At 43.3% G+C, this 21201-nt stretch overlaps 1 protein-coding gene across 1 annotated transcript; it reads left to right on the top strand.

The window, feature by feature from the left end:
• The first annotated feature begins 2793 nt into the window (after positions 1 to 2793).
• On the top strand, positions 2794 to 11026 carry LOC115831799 (serine/threonine-protein kinase MRCK beta-like). The gene is made up of 4 exons (XM_030801103.1): positions 2794 to 2826; positions 4541 to 4678; positions 7800 to 7887; positions 9975 to 11026. The coding sequence occupies exons 1-4, from the start codon at positions 2794 to 2796 to the stop codon at positions 10184 to 10186; spliced, it is 471 nt and encodes a 156-aa protein (XP_030656963.1). The 3' UTR covers positions 10187 to 11026.
• Positions 11027 to 21201: the final 10175 nt, after the last annotated feature.

The raw sequence follows: 21201 nt of genomic DNA, 5'->3' as shown, positions 1-21201 counted from the left end.
AGTAGGTTTTTAAAGGAAAAGAAGAGGCAGTTCCTAAGTTGTTTACCAAGAATTTTGAAATTAGACAGGAAGTCTTGCTGTATTGTCCAGGCTAGTCTTGAACTCCTGACCTGAAGGGATCCTCCCACCTCAGCTGGCCTAGCCTGAGGAATTTATATTAAAATAACATAAGCTATTTATTGGGTCAGGCGTGGTGGCTCACACCTGTAATCCCAGCACTCTGGAGGCCAAGGTGGGAGGATCACTTGAGGTCAGGAGTTTGAGACCAGCCTGGCCAACATGATGAAACCCTGTCTCTACTAAAAATACAAAAATTAGCCAGGCATGGTGGTGAGCATCTATAGTCCCAGCTACTTGGGAGGCTGAGGTAGGATAATCACTTGAACCCGGGAGGCGGAGTTTGCAGTGAGCCGAGATCATGCCATTGCACTCCAGCCTGGGCAAAAGAGTGAAACTCCATCTCAAAAAAAAAAAAAGAAGGCCGGGCACGGTGGCTCATGCCTGTTATCCCAGGACTTTGGGAGGCCAAGGCAGGTGGATCACGAGGTCAGGAGATCGAGACCATCCTAGCTAACACGGTGAAACCCCGTCTCTACTAAAAATACAAAAAATTAGCCAGGCGTGGTGGTGGGTGCCTGTAGTCCCAGCTACTCTGGATGCTGAGACAGGAGGATGGCATGAACCCGCGAGGTGGAGCTTGCAGTGAGCTGAGATAGCACCACTGCACTCCAGCCTGGGCAACACAGCGAGACTCTGTCTCAAAAAAAAAAAAAAAAAAGCTATTTATGGTCTCTACATTGTCTACATTGTCTTTCATATCACAAATTCCAGGAACAGGAAGATAATGGGTTGAGCTAGTCAGGAGCAGAATGCCTTTAAGCAGTCACCCCAGGGCATGAGTACAAGGGGTGTAACTGAAGTCCATATTCCTGTCTCTCTGGGCCTGATAAGTTCTGCACACCTCACATAACTCAAAGTGCTGTGAACACTTTTTCTTTTCTTATTTCTTTAGTGAGAGGGAGTGGGTTTATGGCCAACAGGCAAGGGGAAGGCACACCCCTGTCCCGGGAAGAGCAGAGTGGGGACCCAATACCCATTTTGGAGGAGTTTGGAACAGTCACCTGACTCTTCCTTTTTATTTATTTATTTTTTTGACACTGGTTCTCACTATGTTGACCAGGCTGGACTCAAATTCCTGGGCCCAAGTGATCCCCAAGCCTCAGCCTTTTTTGTAGGCTGGGACTACAGGTGTGTGATTCTTCCCAGTTTGATTCTTCCATCCATAAAGATCATCTTAGTGTGTATTCAGGTCTGGGAAAAGCCCTGGAGGAGACATGCTGGCTTACCCCCAGCTCATCACTAGGATGCAGCATCCCATCATGGCATCTCCCTGGAGGGTGGCTAAGCAGGCCCTTAACTTTCCCTCCTGAGAGGAGAGCGGAGAAGAGAGAGGTAGCTCCCCCAGTGGGATGGGACTCACGAGGTCCAGGAGTTGAGACTTCTCTGTGGCCTTTGGGGACCACTGAACAGTGCAATCTTCCCTTAGAAAGTTGCTTTGGCAAAAGGAGGAGGGGCAGGGACGGAGTTCTGCGGACAGCCAGGAAAATCAGAGGAGGCCACTGGCCCCCTGCCTCTTCTCCCCAGGAGGGTGAATCCTTCTGTATTAGCCCCAGGCACCCTAAAAAAATACCACTGACTGAGTGGCTTAAACAACAGGGTTTTATTTTCTCACAGTTCTGGAGGCTAAAAGTCCCAGAGGCCTCTATTCCTGGTTTGCACACAGCCACCTTCTCACCATGTCCTCCCACGGGGAGGTAGCACCCAAGCTCTCTGGTGTCTTATAAGGACACGAATCCTGTTGGATCAGGGCCCACCCTTATGACCTCGCTTAACCTTCATCATCTCCTTATAGGCCCTGTCCCCAACTACAGTCACACTGGGGATTAGAGCTTTGGCGTCTAATATTGGCAGAGGGGGACACCATTCAGTCCATAGCCCTACCCTTCCTCAGGGCTCCAACCACATGATGCACAGAACTCAGCTGTAGCCCGCATCACACGGTGCTCTTCAGTCCAGCCATGCGTCCTTCAGCGGCTGGCATACGTTCTCGACAATGCATCATCAGGTAATTTTGTTGATGTGAGAACATCACAGAGTGTACTTAGACCAACCAAGGTGGTGCAGCATACCGCACACCTAGGCCACATGGTATAGCATATTGCCCCTTGGCTACAGACCTGTACAGCAAGGATTTGTGTATCTAAAAACAGAAAAGCTACGGGAAAAATGTGGTATTATAACTTTATGGGACCACTGTTATATATAGGCTGTCTGTCGTTGACCGAAATATCATTATATGCTACATGACTGCAATATTTATTTTTCTGATTCTAAAAGTAACACATATTCCCAGTAGAGAGTGTAGAAAATTAGCAACAAACTATTTATTCTACTGTAAATGACAAAAGAAAAATTGAGCCTTGGATATGCCCATTTTTACTGTAAGTTACGATTCCATAACTGACTTGTAGTAAACAGTGTTTCTGGCCCCTAAGTATTGCTGCCTTGTGTATTCATTTAGTATACAGCACTAAAAAAAAGAGTCCTGTGAATTATTAAATCATTTCAATAAGTCAGCTAACAACGTTTACATATAGTTGCTACACAGAAAGGAACACAAATTATTTCCTCTTTTGCTCATATTCAAACAGGCTTGAGTGACAACTTGAGGACAAGGCGGCACCTCGACAAGATTTCACACAGCAGCTACGGGGGCCAGAGAAGCAGCACCTCATGGCGAGGCAGGAGAAGGAGGACCCGCACAAGGTAGGCAGCTCAATTCTGGGTGAGAAAGGCTTAAGAGGCTTTGCAGAGTTTTGTAAGGTTCAGTTCATACAGATGTTTAAAGACCTCCCTGGGACTCCCGCTCATGGACTGTCCCTGCTGCATGCAGGACACCAGGGCCAAGCCTGGTTCTAGGGCCCCTGCCGTGCCCAGTTGCTACACGGCCCATGTCAGCTAGCTGGGCTTGGCTCCCTGCCATGGGTGCCTTTCAGCATGCTGCCTGCAGCAGGCACCCACTTCACAGTCATCATCTGCCATCTCCAGTTCAACCCCGCAGAGTAAGCAGCAACTCCCCCACCCCCACCCGTTCTGAATGAGGAACGATGTCCAGAGGGCACTGTGTTATCTGCAGTGACACGCTGCACCTGACACCAGTGACCTCGCCCTTCTCTCTACACCATGCCCCCTGCTCTTAGAAGGGGCATCTTAGTAATGACAGGGAACTGCAAAAGAGGACATATGTTAAAATGTGGCTGATTCCCCCATAACTCCTTTATAAATTTGGTTTTTAGTAAGGTATGTGAACTTTATATTCAAATGCCATTAAGTATGGTAATAACAAAATTAGGTTCTTTTTTCTTTTCTTTTTTTCTTTTTTTTTTTTTTTTTTGAGACAGTCTCTGTCACCAGGCTGCAGCCATGCGATCTCAGCTCACTGCATAGGCTCTGTTTTCTAAAATACATTCATTTATGCACTGAAGTCCTTGGACCTGTAGTTTGTGATCTGTCCTCTAAAAGGTGGCACATTTTAAACCCACATTGCTTAAGATCATCTGTGGTATCGTCCCCCTGCACGACTTGTCTGGGAGTGCAGTGTAGGCTGGGCAGTGTCTCATTGCTTGACACATTCACAGTGACTCTGAGCTGGACCCAGAGAGGCCTGCGGAGGCCTTTCCTCCCAATGTGGGAGCCGCCCTGCCAGCTTGCTCCAGGTCTCGTCACTTCCAGTCTTAGTCCAGCAAGTGTGACAGTGACTAAACAGCCAGATTGTTGGCCAGATCAGCTGCAGGGAGGCCAGGGTCATCAGTGCAGCAAGTGGTAAGGTTGGGTTGTCAGTGCAGCTGAACTTGTGGTAAGTCCTACTTGTGGCCCTCCACCCAGGGAGTCTTTGATTTAAATCTCTTTCTTCTTAATTTTCTTTTCTTTCTTTTTTAGTTTTTTAAGAGATGAGGTCTCACTATTTTGCCCAGGCGCTGGTCTTGAACTCCTGGGCTCAAGTGATCCTCCCACCTCAGCCTCCCAAAGTGCGGGGATGACAGGCATGAGTGCCTGGCCTGATTTAAATCTTCAGCACTTTGCCTATGTATTTTTTTCTGTGTCTGCTTGTATTTAAGTAACTAGATTGAGTGCCCAAATGCTTTATTCACCTTTGCAATTCTGTAGAAGACCTCGGGCAGAGGTTGGTGTTACAGAGCCAGCTGTCCTGCTGTAAGCTACTCCGTGCAGTTGCAGGGTCTTTCTTGGTGTGGGGTTGTTGCTCAGCACCTGAGCCCAGGTGGTCTTCCCATTGAATGTTTGGCTGGGGTGAGGTGAGCACAGGGCTTTTTCCAAGCAGGGGATTTCTCCCATCTGTGTGGCTTTAATCCGTAACCAGCACTGGCTGTCACTTGTAACTCTTTAATATAGTGTAAGACTAAATGTCCAGCCTTCCAGACCTTTGTTAAGCAAACATAAAACATCTATAATTTTTTTTCAGCAATTGGTTGAAGCTTCAGAGACATTGAAACCCCAAGCCGGAGAACTGAAAGATGCCCATTGGCAGCAAAAGCTGGCCCTGCAGGAGTTCTTGGAGCTCAATGAGCTCATGGCAGAGCTCTACTCCCAGAAGCAGAAGGTGTGGGACAAGAAGGAGGAGATGGAAGTAGCCATGCAGAAAGTTCACACAATGTGGCAGGAGATCTGAAGATCCAAGAAGCTCAGAAAGAGGAGGATGCTGTTTAGTCAGGCGCGGTGGCTCACGCCTGTAATCCCAGCACTTTGTGAAGTCGAGGCGGGCGGATGGCCTGGGGTCAGGAGTTTGAGACCAGCCTGGCCAACATGGTGAAACCCCGTCTCTATTAAAAATGCAAAAATTAACCAGGTGTGGTGGTGGGCGCCTGTAATCCTAGCTACTTGGGAGGCTGAGGCAGGAGAATTGCTTCAACCTGGGAGGCGGAGGTTGCAGTGAGCCAAGATCATGCCACTGCACTCCAGCCTGGGCAACAGAGTGAAACTCTCTCTCTCAAAAAAAAAAGGAGGAAGCTATTTAGATATTTCAGCGATGGTATTGATTGGACTTTTGTATGACCTTAATAAAACATCTTTGAAAACTTGGGCTGCATTATGTATATTACTTTAAAATCATCTTAAGTTTTATGTGAACCCAAGTAAGTTGATCTGCCAAGCGTTTATTTTGTGCTCATCCCTCAATATCTATTTGTGAAATTATTAAAAGAGGTTCCTATTCCTAAGTTTTTAAAATTCCCTTTTAAGTAAGTAGAGGGTATTTATGCTGAGCTGTGATATGGCCCCTGCAGTCCATAAGGGGCCAATGGCAGTAGAAAGGCAAATCATAGTCTAGCACGCTTCAAGCCACTTGCTTTAGACCAGTGCTTCTGAAACGTCTTGGCCTAAGCACTCCTTTACACTCTTACAAATTATTGGGGATCCCAAAGAGCTTCTACTTATGTGGATTACAGCTCTCAATATGCACCATGGTAGAAATCAAAACTGAGAATTCTTTCAATACAACAAAAACCCATTACATGTTAACATAACATTTGTAATGAAAAGTAACTATTTCTTTAAAAATCTAGTGAGAAGAATGGCATTTTTTTTTTAAAGAATTAAGGACCATTTTATTTTTTTTCCAGATTATTTTGTGGTAAAAATACCATATGTAATACATATAACATACAAAATATGTTAATTGAATATTTATGTTATTGATTTTTTTTATTATACTTTAGGTTTTAGGGTACATGTGCACAATGTGCAGGTTTGTTACATATGTATCCATGTGAAGAATGGCATTTTTACATTTTTTTTTTAATTTTAAGATGGAGTCTTGCTCTGTTACCCAGGCTGGAGTGCAGTGGTGCAACCTCCGCTCACTGCAGCGTCTATCTCCTGGGTTCAAGCGATTCTCATGCCTCAGCCTCTTGAGTAGCTGGGATTACAGACATGTACCACCATACGCGGCTAATTTTTGTATTTTTAGTAGAGACGGGGTTTCACCATGTTGGCCAGGCTGGTCTTGAACTCCTGACCTCAGGTGATCTGCCCTCCTCAGCCTCCCAAAGTGCTGGGATTACAAGCATGAGCCACCGCACCCAGCCGCATTTTTACATTTTTTAATGTTTCTTTAATATCTGGCTTAATAGAACGTGCTCGGGTTCTCATGTCTGTTTCTGCACTCAATCTGTTTTGATACACTGTTCCGGATGAAGTACATAAAGAACTCCTGGTTCCCACAGATAGCTAATTAATTATTAAAAGAGGTTCATGTGGTACTAAGTTTTAAAAATTCCCTTTTCAGTAAGTAGAGGGTATTTATTATCTGACAATGTCTCAGGATCCCAAGGTTCTCAGCCCACAATTTGAGAACTGCTGCCCTAGGTATTCTGAATGTTCTGCTGTTGATGAGTGACATGTTTTAAGCAATGCTTACTTTAAAATTTGATGAAAGGCCAGGGGCAGTGGCTCACACCTCTAATCCTAGCTCTTTGGGAGGCCAAGGTGGGCCGATCGATTGAGCTCAGGAATTCAAGACCAGTCTGGGCAACATAGTGAAACCCCATCTCTACCAAAAACACAAAAAATTAGCTGGGTGTGGTGGCATGCACATCTAGTATGAAGTACTCAGGAGGTTTAGTGGGAGGGTCACTTGAGCCTGGGAGGTGGAGGTTGCAGTGAGCCGAGATTGTGCCACTGTACTCCAGCCTGGGCGACAGAGTGAGAATCTGTCTCAAAAAAATTCTATTAAAATTTACTTAATGAATCCCACAAATGAGAAGGTCTGAAAGCACATGCTCAAGTTCAGGGCTCTTTGCTGTTTAGCCACAGGATACCTGTTTGTTTTCTTCTTAGTTTATTTGGCAACCTAAATATATTTGTGGTTGTAGCCAGTTACAACTCAAGTTAATGAAACCCCTAACTAAGGATTACCATTCCACATCGGTTGCAGTGATACCTTCCCTGGGATTTGCTCTCAAATGGTTTGTGCGTAGGCAGAGATGAAGCAAGCTCAGCTCAGGTTGCTCACTGTCAGCCGACTACGGTGGCTTGCCTGTAATCCCAGCACTTTGGGAGGCTGAGGTGGGTGGATCACCTGAGGTGGAGTTTGAGATTAGCCTGGCCAACACGGTGAAACCCCATCTCGACTAAAAAAAAATACAAAAACTAGCCGGGCGAGGTGGTGTGTACCTGTAATCCCAGGTAAACTGGAGGCTGAGGCATAAGAATCACTTGAACCCAGGAGGTGGAGGTTGCAGTGAGCTGAGATCACACACCACTGCATTCCAGCCTGGGCAACAGAGCAAGACTCTTGTCTAAAAAAAAAAAAAAAAAAAAAGGTCCTCTCCTCACTGTCAAAGCTGGGTGCCAGGCACAGGAGGTTCATTACTCTCTCTTCTTCTGTTCTTCTGTGTGTGTTTGAAATTGTCCATTTAAAAAATGAATCAGTGTTCTACAGAAATCAGAAGTACTTGTTTTCACAAGTCAATACCCTTTCTTGAAATCTCATCTCAAAATATCAACTTAAATTCAAATTTAAACTTGTTTTATTACTAACCAACCACTTCAGCTGAGCCCTGCAGTGTATTTCTGAAGCTTTAATTTGTGATAAGATTTGATAAAGGGTGAAAAAATACAAAGGTCCTTTAAGGTCTTGTTCTCTTACAAGTCCTTTGGGGAAGATCTAACTGGTAACGCCGTGCTTACTTTGCATTAATGACAAGTGCATCTTTGTTTTGTAGCTGGAAGCTCAGCTCAAGGACACCGTTGCTGAGGCCTCAAAGGAGTGCAGACTTCGTGAGCACATCGCGGACTTCAAGCAAACAGAAAGTGAGCCTGAAGCCCTCGAGGTGGTGCTGGATTAGAGTCTTTACTCTTACCCCTGAGACAGAAAGCTCATCCTTGCTGATCCCAGCACGTGGACATTGCCTTGTGTAATGTGCTGGTCCCGGCTGAGCATTACCCAAGGCAGTTCCAGACAAGACAGGGATGTGGAGAGGTGGGGAGGGACCCTGCCTTCGTGATTGTTTTCATTTTGATAGCCAAGTGTATTAGTCCATTCTCGCACTGCTATAAAGAACTACCTGAGGCCGGGCGCGGTGGCCAACGCCTGTAATCTCAGCAGTTTGGGAGACCAAGGTGGGTGGATCACCTGACGTCAGGAGTTTGAGACCAGCCTGGCCAACATGGTAAAACCCCGTCTCTATTAAAAATACAAAAATTAACCAGGCGTGGTGGTGTGTGCCTGTAATCCCAGCTACTTGGGAGGCTGAAGCAGAAGAATTGCTTGAACCCGGGAGATGGAGGTTGCAGTGAGCCGAGATTGCGCTACTGCACTCCAGCCTGGGTGACAGAGCAAGACTCTATTTCAAAAAAAAAAAAAAAAGAACTACATGAGACTGGGTAATTTATTTAAAAAAACAGGTTTAATTAGCTTACAGGTTCTGCAGGCTGTACAGGCTTCTGTTTCTGGGGAGGCCTCAGGAAACTTAACAATCATAGTGGAAGGGGAAGCAGGCACATATTACGTGGCCAGAGCAGGAGGAAGAGAGACAGCGGGGAGATGCTACATACCTTTAAACAACCAGATCTCATGAGAACTCCTGACCTCAGGTGATCCACCTGGCTCGGTCTCCCAAAGTGCTGGGATTGCAGGCGTAAGCCACCATGCCCAACCCTGTATTTTAATTTTCAAATGAAGTAATATATTTGGTCTTTTAAATAGGATGTTTTTATTCAGTTAAAAGATGCTAAATAGGCCAGCCCGGTGGCTCACCCCTGTAATCCCAGCACTCTGGGAGGCCAAGGCAGGTGGATCACCTGAGGTCAGGAGTTTAAGACCAGCCTGGCCAACATGGTGAAACCTTGTCTCTACTAAAAATACAAAAATTAGCCAGGCTTGGTGGTGGGTGCCTGTAGTCCCAGCTACTTGGGAGACTGAGGCAGGAGAATCACTTGAACCTGGGAGGCAGAGGTTGCAGTGAGCCAAGATTTTGCCACTGTACTCCAGCCTGGGCGACAGAGCGAGACTCCATCTCGAACAAAACAAAAAAGAATTAATTACCTGAAATCACCAGGTCTGTCAGTTTTAGATTTAGATTTGAATTGAACTGTCTCTTAAATTAGATACAATTTAAAAATCCATATCATGAACTTAGTTTGGAAAAATCTCACGACAAACTTTCAAAATCTTCAACTTCCAGTGTTAATAATGCTAGCATACCACAGGATGCCACATGAGCAAGTTATGTAGTGAAATTGTCTCATCTCAGCTTCGTTCCTTGTGGATAAACTCACATGCCAGAGGGTGTGTGGTCAGGGCTGTGAATTATAGGTGAGGCCAAGTGACCTCCCACTGCTGGTGGTCACTGTGACTTGTCAGACTCCACCTGCTCATGCAGTCACCATGATGCCAAGAGCAGTGGTGCTTGGGTAGGCGGCCAGCTGGGAGTGGAGTGGGGGTCTGTGTAGAGACAGAAGGGGTGATAGGATCCAGGAGTAAGAACCACGGGAATCTCGGGACCAGACAGAGTGCACCATTTTTTTTTTTTTGAGACAGAGTCTCACTCTGTTGCCCAGGCTGGAGTGCAGAGGCGCTATCTTGGCTCACTCTACCTCCCAGGTTCAAGTGATTTTCCTTCCTCAGCTTCCCAAGCAGCTAGGACCACAGGCGCGTGCCACCATGCTCAGCTAATTTTTTGTATTTTTAATAGAGATGGGGTTTCACCGTGTTAGCCAGGATGGTCTCCATCTCCTGCCCTTGTGATCCTCCTGCCTCAGCCTCCGAAAGTGCTGGGATTACAGGCGTGAGCCACTGCGCCCGGCCCAGAGTGCACTTTTTAAGTGAAGAACTTGTAAGTAGAGTCTGAATCCTGTGGAATATGTCTTCACCCCACTATTTATTTCTTTGTTATTAGAGACCAGCTCAGCTAGTGAGCAAGAAACACAAGCACTGAAGCTGGAAGCATCCCCATCAATTTCTGTGGCTGCAAGCACAGAACTGCAGGAAGTAAGACAGCGTTGTCCTACCGATGCTCTCATCTGGGGTCTGCCCTCGTGTCCAGGTGACACAGCTGCCCTTGGTGATCAGAAGCCACTCACCTGGTCCCTGCGTGCCAGCTTGCAGTGAGGACATCTGTCCAGGCACGAGAGCCCACCTACCATTTTGAGAATTACTGTCAGTGCCTCAGTTAGATAAGCTAGGCTTCTGCAATCATACTGAAGTTTAACATCCATACAACAAATTGCACAAATCACAAGCATGTAACTTGATGAATTTTTACAAAGTGAATATGCCCCAAAAACCAACACCCAGTTCTAGAAATAGAACATTAGCAGCCCCTCAGAAGCCCCTCAGAAGGCTGCTTTCTCCTTTCCTGACACTAGCATTCCTTGACTTTATTCTGCTTTCTAGCACTGTAGGTTAATTTTACTTGTTTTTAAACTTTATGTAAGTGGGATTGTAAATTATATGTTCTGTGCCTGTCTTCTTTTTGCTGCACATTAGAAGTCATCCATATTATTGTATCTGGCAACACTTTGTTCATTCCCATAACCTATGGTATTTTACTAGATAAATACGCTACACTTTACTTATCCATTGTACTTCTGGTGAATATTTGTGGCATTTCAAAATTTGGGATATTACAAATAATAAAGGAATAAGCATTTTTACATGTCTTTTGGTGGGCATATGCCGGCTTTTTGCACACTTTTTAAAAACTGTTTAATAAACACCCTGTTTTGCAAGAAGTTCACATGCCAATTCATGTAGAGTTGCTTGAGACCGTAACAACTGAATAGAATTTAATTGTATGATGTCTTGTAATATGTTTCGCTGTTGGTCATTTAGTCATGTGGCAGAAACCACTAGTTGTTTGCTAAAATTCATTCTCCCTTTCCTCTATGGTAATGGACCCTCCACATTTTAAGCTGGGCAGATGGCTGCCCAGAATAGAGACTACCAATAAAGGCGTGATCATGTTCCTAAGTTCTTAATAACAGGATGTAGTAGAAATATGGCATGGCAGATTCCAAGATCTTTTCTAAAGGGACACACTTTGCTTTCCTATCTCACTTCCTCATTGCTGCGTATAAATGCATACTGCCATCTTCCACCTTGGAGTTGCACCTCATACAGTGGCCACAAGCAGAAGGAACCCGGGCCCTGATAAAATCAAGTGTTATATTTACCTTAGACTGCCTATCCAGGTTTTGACAAGAGCTACAATGGTTTTTCTACCACTCATAACTGAAATAAATGATCACATACAAGTTAGTTTCCAATTTTTGATATTGTACACTATATAGCAGTGAACATTGTGCAATATATCTTTTTTTTTTTGTGGAGTTTCGCTCTTGTTGTCCAGGCTGGAGTGCAATGGCACAGTCTCAGCTCACCACAACCTCCGCCTCTTGGGTTCAAGCTATTCTCCTGCCTCAGCCTCCCAAGTAGCTTGGATTGCAGGCATGCGCCACCACTCCCAGCTAATTTTGTATTTTTAGTAGAGATGGGGTTTCTCCATGTTGGTCAGGCTGGTCTCAAACCCCTGATCTCAGGTGATCTGCCCACCTCAGCCTCCCAAAGTGCTGGGATTACAGGCATAAGCCACTGTGCCCAGCCTATCTTTGATCTTTTTATATGTCTATTTTGTAGAAAAAAAATTCTACAGGTGGAATTGCTAGGTCAAAAACTAAGAACACTTTTGGCCAGGCACGGTGGCTCACGCCTTTAATCCCCGCACTTTGGGAGGCCGAGGCAGGCAGATCACTTTGAGGTCAGGAGTTCGAGACCAGACTGGCCAACATGGTGAAACCATCTCTACTAAAAATACAAAAATTAGCCAGGCATGGTGGTGTGCACCTATAATCCCTGCTACTGGGGAGGCTGAGGCAGGAGAATCACTTGAAACCGGGAGGCGGAGGTTCTGGTGAGCCAAGATCGTGCCATTGCACTCCAGCCTGGACAAGACAAGTGAAACTCCATCTCAAACAAACAAAAAAACTAAGAACACTTTATAGATACAGCCCAATGTTTGTTCCTCCGAAATTACATTACCACTGACATAAGTGACATTTCTGTCTTAAAGACACTGGGTGTCAAATTGTTAAACCTCTTATATGTAAAAGAGAAACCAACAAAACAAAACAAAAGAACTAATGATCAAACCCTAATTATCTTTTTCACATCTTTGTTGTGGGAAGAAAGTTGAGCAGCTTTTCATTTGAAGAGCCTACTTTTCTTTCTTTTTTTGTGACTTGTCTGTTGAAATGCTTTGCCTACTATTCCATTAAAGAAGCTTTTTATAATGATTTTAATCAAAATTTATAATATAGCTTTTCCCTTAATTTTGTTTTGATTAGCTTTACATTTTTTGATACATAGTAGAGCAAATCTTTTCACATTCTTATCGAATATAAGGTATTCATATACATTTTTCTTCCAAAAGAAATCTGAAGTCAAGCACTGACGTTCCAAAAAAAAAACAATAATTTGATTAAAATTTTATTAAACATATTTAGTTTGGAGGAGGCTGAGATAATCAACATATAAATAATGCTGGATATTCTCATCTAGTCAGATGATGTCTCTCCATTAATTAACTCTTGTAGTCCAAGTAACATTCTGTAGATTCATCTGCATAAGGAATACTCACTTTTTCTAAGTGTATATCAAGATATTTTAGAGTTTTCAATGTGAATAGAAACTTTTTGCTTGTACTAATTCAATTTGATTCAGTTTGATTCATGAGAATTCTTTTGAGTTTCATTTTATCTTTTATCTGTCCTCAACTCATTTTTTATTAGTTTTTAATTTCATTTTCTGAAAATTAAATCAGTGGCTGTGTAATTGATGTTTAATTCTAGTATGTATATTTTATATTTTCTTGTCATATTGCACTGGGAATAAAACCAGAACAGTACTGAATACTCTCCATGAAAGTAGTCATGCTTTTTCTCTTACCAACAGAAATTCCTTTAGTAATTCATCAAGATGTTTAATGTAGAATTCTTTAAAAAATCAAAACCACAATGAGATACCATGTCACGTCAGTTAGAATGGCGATCATTAAAAAGTCAGAAAACAACAGATGTTGGAGAGGATGTGGAGAAATAGGAACACTTTTACAGCGTTGGTGAGGCTGTAAATTAGTTCAACCATTGTAGAAGAGAGTGTGGCGATTCCTCAAGGATCTAGAACAAGAAATACCATTTGACCCAGCCATCCCATTACTGGGATTATAAGGATTTAAATTTCCAAAGGATTATAAATCATTCTACTATAAGGACACATGCACATGTTTGTTTATTGCAGCATTATTCACAGTAGCAAAGACTTGGAACCAACCCAAATGCCCATCAATGATAGACTGGATAAAGAAAATGTGGCACATATACACCATGGAATACTATGCAGCCATTAAAAAGGATGAGTTCATGTCCTTTACAGGGACATGGATGAAGCTGGAAACCATCATTCTCAGCAAACTAACACAGGAACAGAAAACCAAATACCACATGTTCACACTCATAAGTGGGAGGTGAACAATGAGAACACATGGACACAGGGAGGGGAACATCACACACTGGGGCCTGTCAGGGGGTGGGGGGCTAGGGGAGGGATAGCATTAGGAGAAATACCTAATGTAGATGATGGGTTGATGGATGCAGCAAACCACCATGGCACATGTATACCTATGTAACAAACCTACACATTCTGCACATTTATCCCAGAACTTAAAGTATAATTTTTAAAAAATCAAATGAAGATATTATAAAGTTTTTAGATGTTTGTCTCACTTCAATACTTTTTTTTCTTTAGTTTAGCGTGTAACCATCCAAAACTAAATCATCCCCCACCTCAGTTAGGCATCTTAGCATAAGTCCAGTTACTCAGAAGTCTCAGCTTTGCTTCCTCTTCCCCTACAACCCACTTTTTAGAATGTAAGCAAGTCCTCTCCTGGTTTTCTTTCCTCCATTCCTACATCTTAGTTAAAACTTTTACATCTTCACCATGCAGACCACAAAGACCACTAAAAATGAGATAGATAATAGAAGTGGGCTCCCATTTCTGGGTTCTGGGACCAAAGTTTAAATCAGAAGCTCAGCATAACGCTATTAATTGGTAGTGTGTTTGGGCCTTATTGAAAGAGCCTAACTCAAGTCTTGAAACAGAAATTGAAAATAATCATACAGGAAAATACTGCAGAACTCAGAGTCCACAAAGATCTATTAAAGGCCGGGCACTGGCTTATGCCTGTCTCATGCCTGTAATCCCAGCACTTTGGGTGGCTGAGGCAGGTGGATCATCTGAGGTCAGGAGTTCGAGACCAGCCTGCAAACATAGTGAAACCCAGTCTCTACTAAAAACCCCCAAATCAAGCCGGGCATGGTGGCGTGCACCTGTAATCCCAGTTACTTGGGAGGCTGAGGCAGGAGAATCACCTGAACCCGGGAGATGGAGGTTGCAATGAGCCAAGATAGTGCCACTGTACTCAAGCCTAGTCGACAAAGTGAGACTCTGTCAAAAAGAAAGAAAGGGTGGAGCCAAGATGGCCGAATAGGAACAGCTCCAGTCTCCAGCTCCCAGCCTGAGCGACACAGAAGACGGGTGATTTCTGCATTTCTGCTTGAGGTACCGCTTTCATCTCACTAGGGAGTGCCAAACAGTGGGTGCAGGACAGTCAGTGAAGCGCACTGTGCGCGAGCCGAAGCAGGGCGAGGCACTGCCTCACTCGGGAAGCGCAAGGGGTCAGGGAGTTCCCTTTCCTAGTCAAAGAAAGGGGTAACAGACGGCACCTGGAATATCGGGTCAGTCCCACCCCAATATTGCACTTTTCCAACGGGCCTGGAAAACGGCACGCTAGGAGACTGTGTCCCACACCTGGCTCGGAGGGTCCTATGCCCACGGCGTCTCGCTGATTGCTAGCACAGCAGTCTGAGATCAAGCTGCAAGGCGGCAGCGAGGCTGGGGGAGGGGCGCCCGCCATTGCCCAGGCTTGCTTAGGTAAACAAAGCAGCCAGGAAGCTCGAACTGGGTGGAGCCCTCCACAGCTCAAGGAGGCCTGCCTGCCTCTGTAGGCTCCACCTCTGGGACAGGGCACAGACAAACAAAAAGTCAGCAGGAACCTCCTCAGAATTAAATGTCCCTGTTTGACTGACAGCTTTGAAGAGAGTAGTGGTTCTCCCAGCACGCAGCTGGAGATCTGAGAATGGACAGACTGCCTCCTAAAGTGGGTCCCTCACCCCTGAGCAGCCTAACTGGGAGGCACCCCCCCAGTAGGGACAGACTGACACCTCACTCGGCCGGGTACTCCTCTGAGACAAAACTTCCAGAGGAACTATCAGACAGCTGAATTTGTGGTCTCACGAAAATCCGCTGTTCTGCAGCCACCGCTGCTGACACCCAGCCAAACAGGGTCTGGAGTGGACCTCTAGTAAACTCCGACAGACCTGCAGCTGAGGGTCCTGTCTGGTAGAAGGAAAACTAACAAACAGAAAGGACATCCACACCAAAAACCCATCTGTGCATCACCATCATCAAAGACCAAAAGTAGATACAACCACAAAGATGGGGAAAAAACAGAGCAGAAAAGCTGGAAACTCTAAAAAGCAGAGCACCTCTCCTCCTCCAAAGGAACGCAGTTCCTCACCAGCAACGGAACAAAGCTGGATGGAGGATGACTTTGACGAGTTGAGAGAAGAAGGCTTCAGACGATCAAACTACTCTGAGCTACGGGAAGAAATTCAAAACAATAGCAAAGAAGTTAAAAACTTTGAAAAAAAATTAGAAGAATGGATAACTAGAATAACCAATGGAGAGAAGGGCTTAAAGGAGCTGATGGAGGTGAAAGCCAAGTTTCGAGAACTACGCGAAGATTGCAGAAGCCTCAGTAGCAGATGCGATCAACTGGAAGAAAGGGTATCGCTGATGGAAGATGAAATGAATGAAATGAAGCGAGAAGGGAAGTCTAGAGAAAAAAGAATAAAAAGAAATGAACAAAGCCTCCAAGAAATTTGGGACTATGTGAAAAGACCAAACCTACGTCTGATTGGTGTACCTGAAAATGATGGGGAGAATGGAACCAAGTTGGAAAACACTCTGCAAGATATTATCCAGGAGAACTTCCCCAATCTAGCAAGGCAGGCCAACATTCAGATTCAGGAAATACAGAGAACGCCGCAAAGATACTCCTCGAGAAGAGCAACTCCAAGACACATAATTGTCAGATTCACCAAAGTTGAAATGAAGGAAAAAATGTTAAGGGCAGCCAGAGAGAAAGGTCGGGTTACCCACAAAGGGAAGCCCATCAGACTAACAGCTGATCTCTCGGCAGAAACTCTACAAGCCAGAAGAGAGTGGGGGCCGATATTCAACATTCTTAAAGAAAAGAATTTTCAACCCAGAATTTCATATCCAGCCAAACTAAGCTTCATAAGTGAAGGAGAAATAAAATACTTTACAGACAAGCAAATGCTGAGTGATTTTGTCACCACCAGGCCTGCCCTAAAAGAGCTCCTGAAGGAAGCACTAAACATGGAAAGGAACAACCGGTACCAGCCACTGCAAAAACATGCCAAATTGTAAAGACCATTGAGGCTAGGAAGAAACTGCATCAACTAACGAGCAAAATAACCAACTAACATCATAATGACAGGATCAGATTCACACATAACAATATTAACGTTAAATGTAAATGGGCTAAATGCTCCAATTAAAAGACACAGACTGGCAAACTGGATAAAGAGTCAGGACCCATCAGTGTGCTGTATTCAGGAAACCCATCTCACATGCAGAGACACACATAGACTCAAAATAAAGGGATGGAGGAAGATCTATCAAGCAACTGGAAAACAAAAAAAGGCAGGGGTTGCAATCCTAGTCTCTGATAAAATAGACTTTAAACCAACAAAGATCAAAAGAGACAAAGAAGGCCATTACATAATGGTAAAGGGATCAATTCAACAAGAAGAGCTAACTATCCTAAATATATATGCACCCAACACAGGAGCACCCAGATTCATAAAGCAAGTCCTGAGTGACCTACCAAGGGACTTAAACTCCCACACAATAATAATGGGAGATTTTAACACCCCACTGTCAGCATTAGACAGATCAACGAGACAGAAAGTTAACAAGGATATCCAGGAATTGAACTCAGCTCTACACAAAGTGGACCTAATAGACATCTACAGAACTCTCCACCCCAAATCAACAGAATATACATTTTCTTCAGCACCACACCACACCTATTCCAAAATTGACCACATAGTTGGAGGTAAAGCTCTCCTCAGCAAATGTAAAAGAACAGAAATTATAACAAACTGTCTCTCAGGCCACAGTGCAATCAAACTAGAACTCAGGATTAAGAAACTCACTCAAAACCGCTCAACTACATGGAAACTGAACAACCTGCTCCTGAATGACTATTGGGTACATAATGAAATGAAGGCAGAAATAAAGATGTTCTTTGAAACCAACGAGAACAAAGACACAACATACCAGAATCTCTGGGACACATTCAAAGCAGTGTGTAGAGGGAAATTTATAGCACTAAATGCCCACAAGAGAAAGGAGGAAAGATCCAAAATTGACACCCTAACATCACAATTAAAAGAACTAGAAAAGCAAGAGCAAACACATTCAAAAGCTAGCAGAAGGCTAGAAATAACTAAAATCAGAGCAGAACTGAAGGAAATAGAGACACAAAAAACCCTTCAAAAAATTAATGAATCCAGGAGCTGGTTTTCTGAAAAGATCAACAAAATTGATAGACCGCTAGCAAGACTAATAAAGAAGAAAAGAGAGAAGAATCAAATAGATGCAATAAAAAATGAAAAAGGGGATATCACCACCGATCCCACAGAAATACAATCTACCATCAGAGAATACTACAAACACCTCTATGCAAATAAACTAGAAAATCTAGAAGAGATGGATAAATTCCTCGACAAATACACCCTTCCAAGACTAAATCAGGAAGAAGTTGAATCTCTGAATAGACCAATAACAGGTTCTGAAATTGTGGCAATAATCAATAGCTTACCAACCAAAAAGAGTCCAGGACCTGATGGATTCACAGCTGAATTCTACCAGAGGTACAAGGAGGAACTGGTACCATTCCTTCTGAAACTATTCCAATCGATAGAAAAAGAGGGAATCCTCCCTAACACATTTTATGAAGCCAGCATCGTCCTGATACCAAAGCCTGGCAGAGACATAACCAAAAAAGAGAATTTCAGACCAATATCCTTGATGAACATTGATGCAAAAATCCTCAATAAAATACTGGCAAACCGAATACAGCAGCACATCAAAAAAAGCTTATACACCATGATCAAGTGGGCTTCATCCCTGGGATGCAAGGCTGGTTCAACATATGCAAATCAATAAATGTAATCCAGCATATAAACAGAACCAATGACAAAAACCACATGATTATCTCAATAGATGCAGAAAAGGCCTTTGACAAAATTCAACAACCCTTCATGCTAAAAACTCTCAATAAATTAGGTATTGATGGGGCGTATCTCAAAATAATAAGAGCTATCTACGACAAACCCACAGCCAATATCATACTGAATGGGCAAAAACTGGAAGCATTCCCTCTGAAAACTGGCACAAGACAGGGATGCCCTCTCTCACCGCTCCTATTCAACATAGTGCTGGAAGTTCTGGCCAGAGCAATCAGGCAGGAGAAGGAAATAAAGGGTATTCAGTTAGGAAAAGAGGAAGTCAAATTGTCTCTGTTTGCAGATGACATGATTGTATATCTAGAAAACCCCATCATCTCAGCCCAAAATCTCCTTAAGCTGATTAGCAACTTCAGCAAAGTCTCAGGATACAAAATCAATGTACAAAAATCACAAGCATTCCTGTACACCAATAACAGACAAACAGAGAGCCAAATCATGAGTGAACTCCCATTCACAATTGCTTCAAAGAGAATAAAATACCTAGGAATCCAACTTACAAGGGATGTAAAGGACGTCTTCAAGGAGAACTACAAACCACTGCTCAGTGAAATAAAAGAGGATACAAACAAATGGAAGAACATTCCATGCTCATGGGTTGGAAGAATCAATATCGTGAAAATGGCCACACTGCCCAAGGTAATTTATAGATTCAATGCCATCCCCATCAAGCTACCAATGACTTTCTTCACAGAATTGGAAAAAACTACTTTAAAGTTCATATGGAACCAAAAAAGAGCCCGCATCACCAAGTCAATCCTAAGCCAAAAGAACAAAGCTGGGGGCATCACCCTACCTGACTTCAAACTATACTACAAGGCTACAGTAACCAAAACAGCATGGTACTGGTACCACAACAGAGACATAGATCAATGGAACAGAACAGAGCCCTCAGAAATGATGCCGCATATCTACAACTATCTGATCTTTGACAAACCTGACAAAAACAAGAAATGGGGAAAGGATTCCCTATTTAATAAATGGTGCTGGGAAAACTGGCTAGCCATATGTAGAAAGCTGAAACTGGATCCCTTCCTTACACCTTATACAAAAATTAATTCAAGATGGATTAAAGACTTAAATGTTAGACCTAAAACCATTAAAATCCTACAAGAAAACCTAGGCAATACCATTCAGGACATAGGCGTGGGCAAGGACTTCATGTCTAAAACACCAAAAGCAATGGCAACAAAAGCCAAAATTGACAAATGGGATCTAATTAAACTAAAGAGCTTCTGCACAGCAAAAGAAACTACCGTCAGAGTGAACAGGCAACCTACAGAATGGGAGAAAATTTTTGCAACCTACTCATCTGACAAAGGGCTAATATCCAGAATCTACAATGAACTCAAACATATTTACAAGAAAAAAACAAACAACCCCATCAAAAAGTGGGCAGAGGACATGAACAGACACTTCTCAAAAGAAGACATTTATGCAGCCAAAAAACACATGAAGAAATGCTCATCATCACTGGCCATCAGAGAAATGCAAATCAAAACCACAGTGAGATACCATCTCACACCAGGTAGAATGGCCATCATTAAAAATCAGGAAGCAACAGGTGCTGGAGAGGATGTGGAGAAATAGGAACACTTTTACACTGTTGGTGGGACTGTAAACTAGTTCAACCATTGTGGAAGTCAGTGTGGTGATTCCTCAGGGATCTAGAACTAGAAATACCATTTGACCCAGCCATCCCATTACTGGGTATATGCCCAAAGGACTATAAATCATGCTGCTATAAAGACACATGCACACGTATGTTTATTGCGGCACTATTCACAATAGCAAAGAGTTGGAACCAACCCAAATGTCCAACAACGATAGACTGGATTAAGAAAATGTGGCACATATACACCATGGAATACTATGCAGCCATAAAAAAGGATGAGTTCATATCCTTTGTAGGGACATGGATGAAACTGGAAAACATCAATCTCAGTAAACTATCACAAGGACAAAAAACCAAACACCGCATGTTCTCACTCATAGGTGGGAATTGAACAATGAGAACTCATGGACACAGGAAGGGGAACATCACACTCCGGGGACTGTTGTGGGGTTGGGGGAGGGGGGAGGGACAGCATTAGGAGATATACCTAATCCTAAATGACGAGTTAATGGGTGCAGGAAATCAACGTGGCACATGGATACATATGTAACGAACCTGCACATTGTGCACATGTACCCTAAAACCTAAAGTATAATAAAAAAAAAAAGAAAAAAAAAAGAAAGGAAGGAAGGAAGGAAGGAAAGGAAAGCTCTATTACAGAAAGCAATGTGAATTGGAATTGCTTTATGATCATAAAGGAAATATTTTGGCCACTCTGAGGGATGTTCCAGGCAATAGTTTCAGTCTTACTCTAGCTATATAACCCTTTCAGGTCAGCAAAAAGGGTCAAAAAACCAGCCAGTGTTCAGAATGAACATGTATTTGAGATTTGTGAGAAGGAGAACTCACATCTAAAGTCTAGAAGAACAGGTTCTAGGTGTTCTGGCCGTAATTCATTTGTTACTGATACCATATGATTGCAATGACATTTTATGTTGTAAAGGCAATGCTTGCTGCCAAGACACTAAAGCTTTCTGGTTTTGGCCCCTCATTTAACAAAGATATAATTCTGGTTATTTTCTTTCTTTTGTTTTGTTTTTCTCTTTTTATTCCTA

The sequence above is a fragment of the Nomascus leucogenys genome, chromosome 20 (genome assembly GCF_006542625.1).
Source record: "Nomascus leucogenys isolate Asia chromosome 20, Asia_NLE_v1, whole genome shotgun sequence".
NCBI lineage: Eukaryota > Metazoa > Chordata > Mammalia > Primates > Hylobatidae > Nomascus > Nomascus leucogenys.
This window is presented reverse-complemented; position numbering and strand designations above follow the sequence as displayed.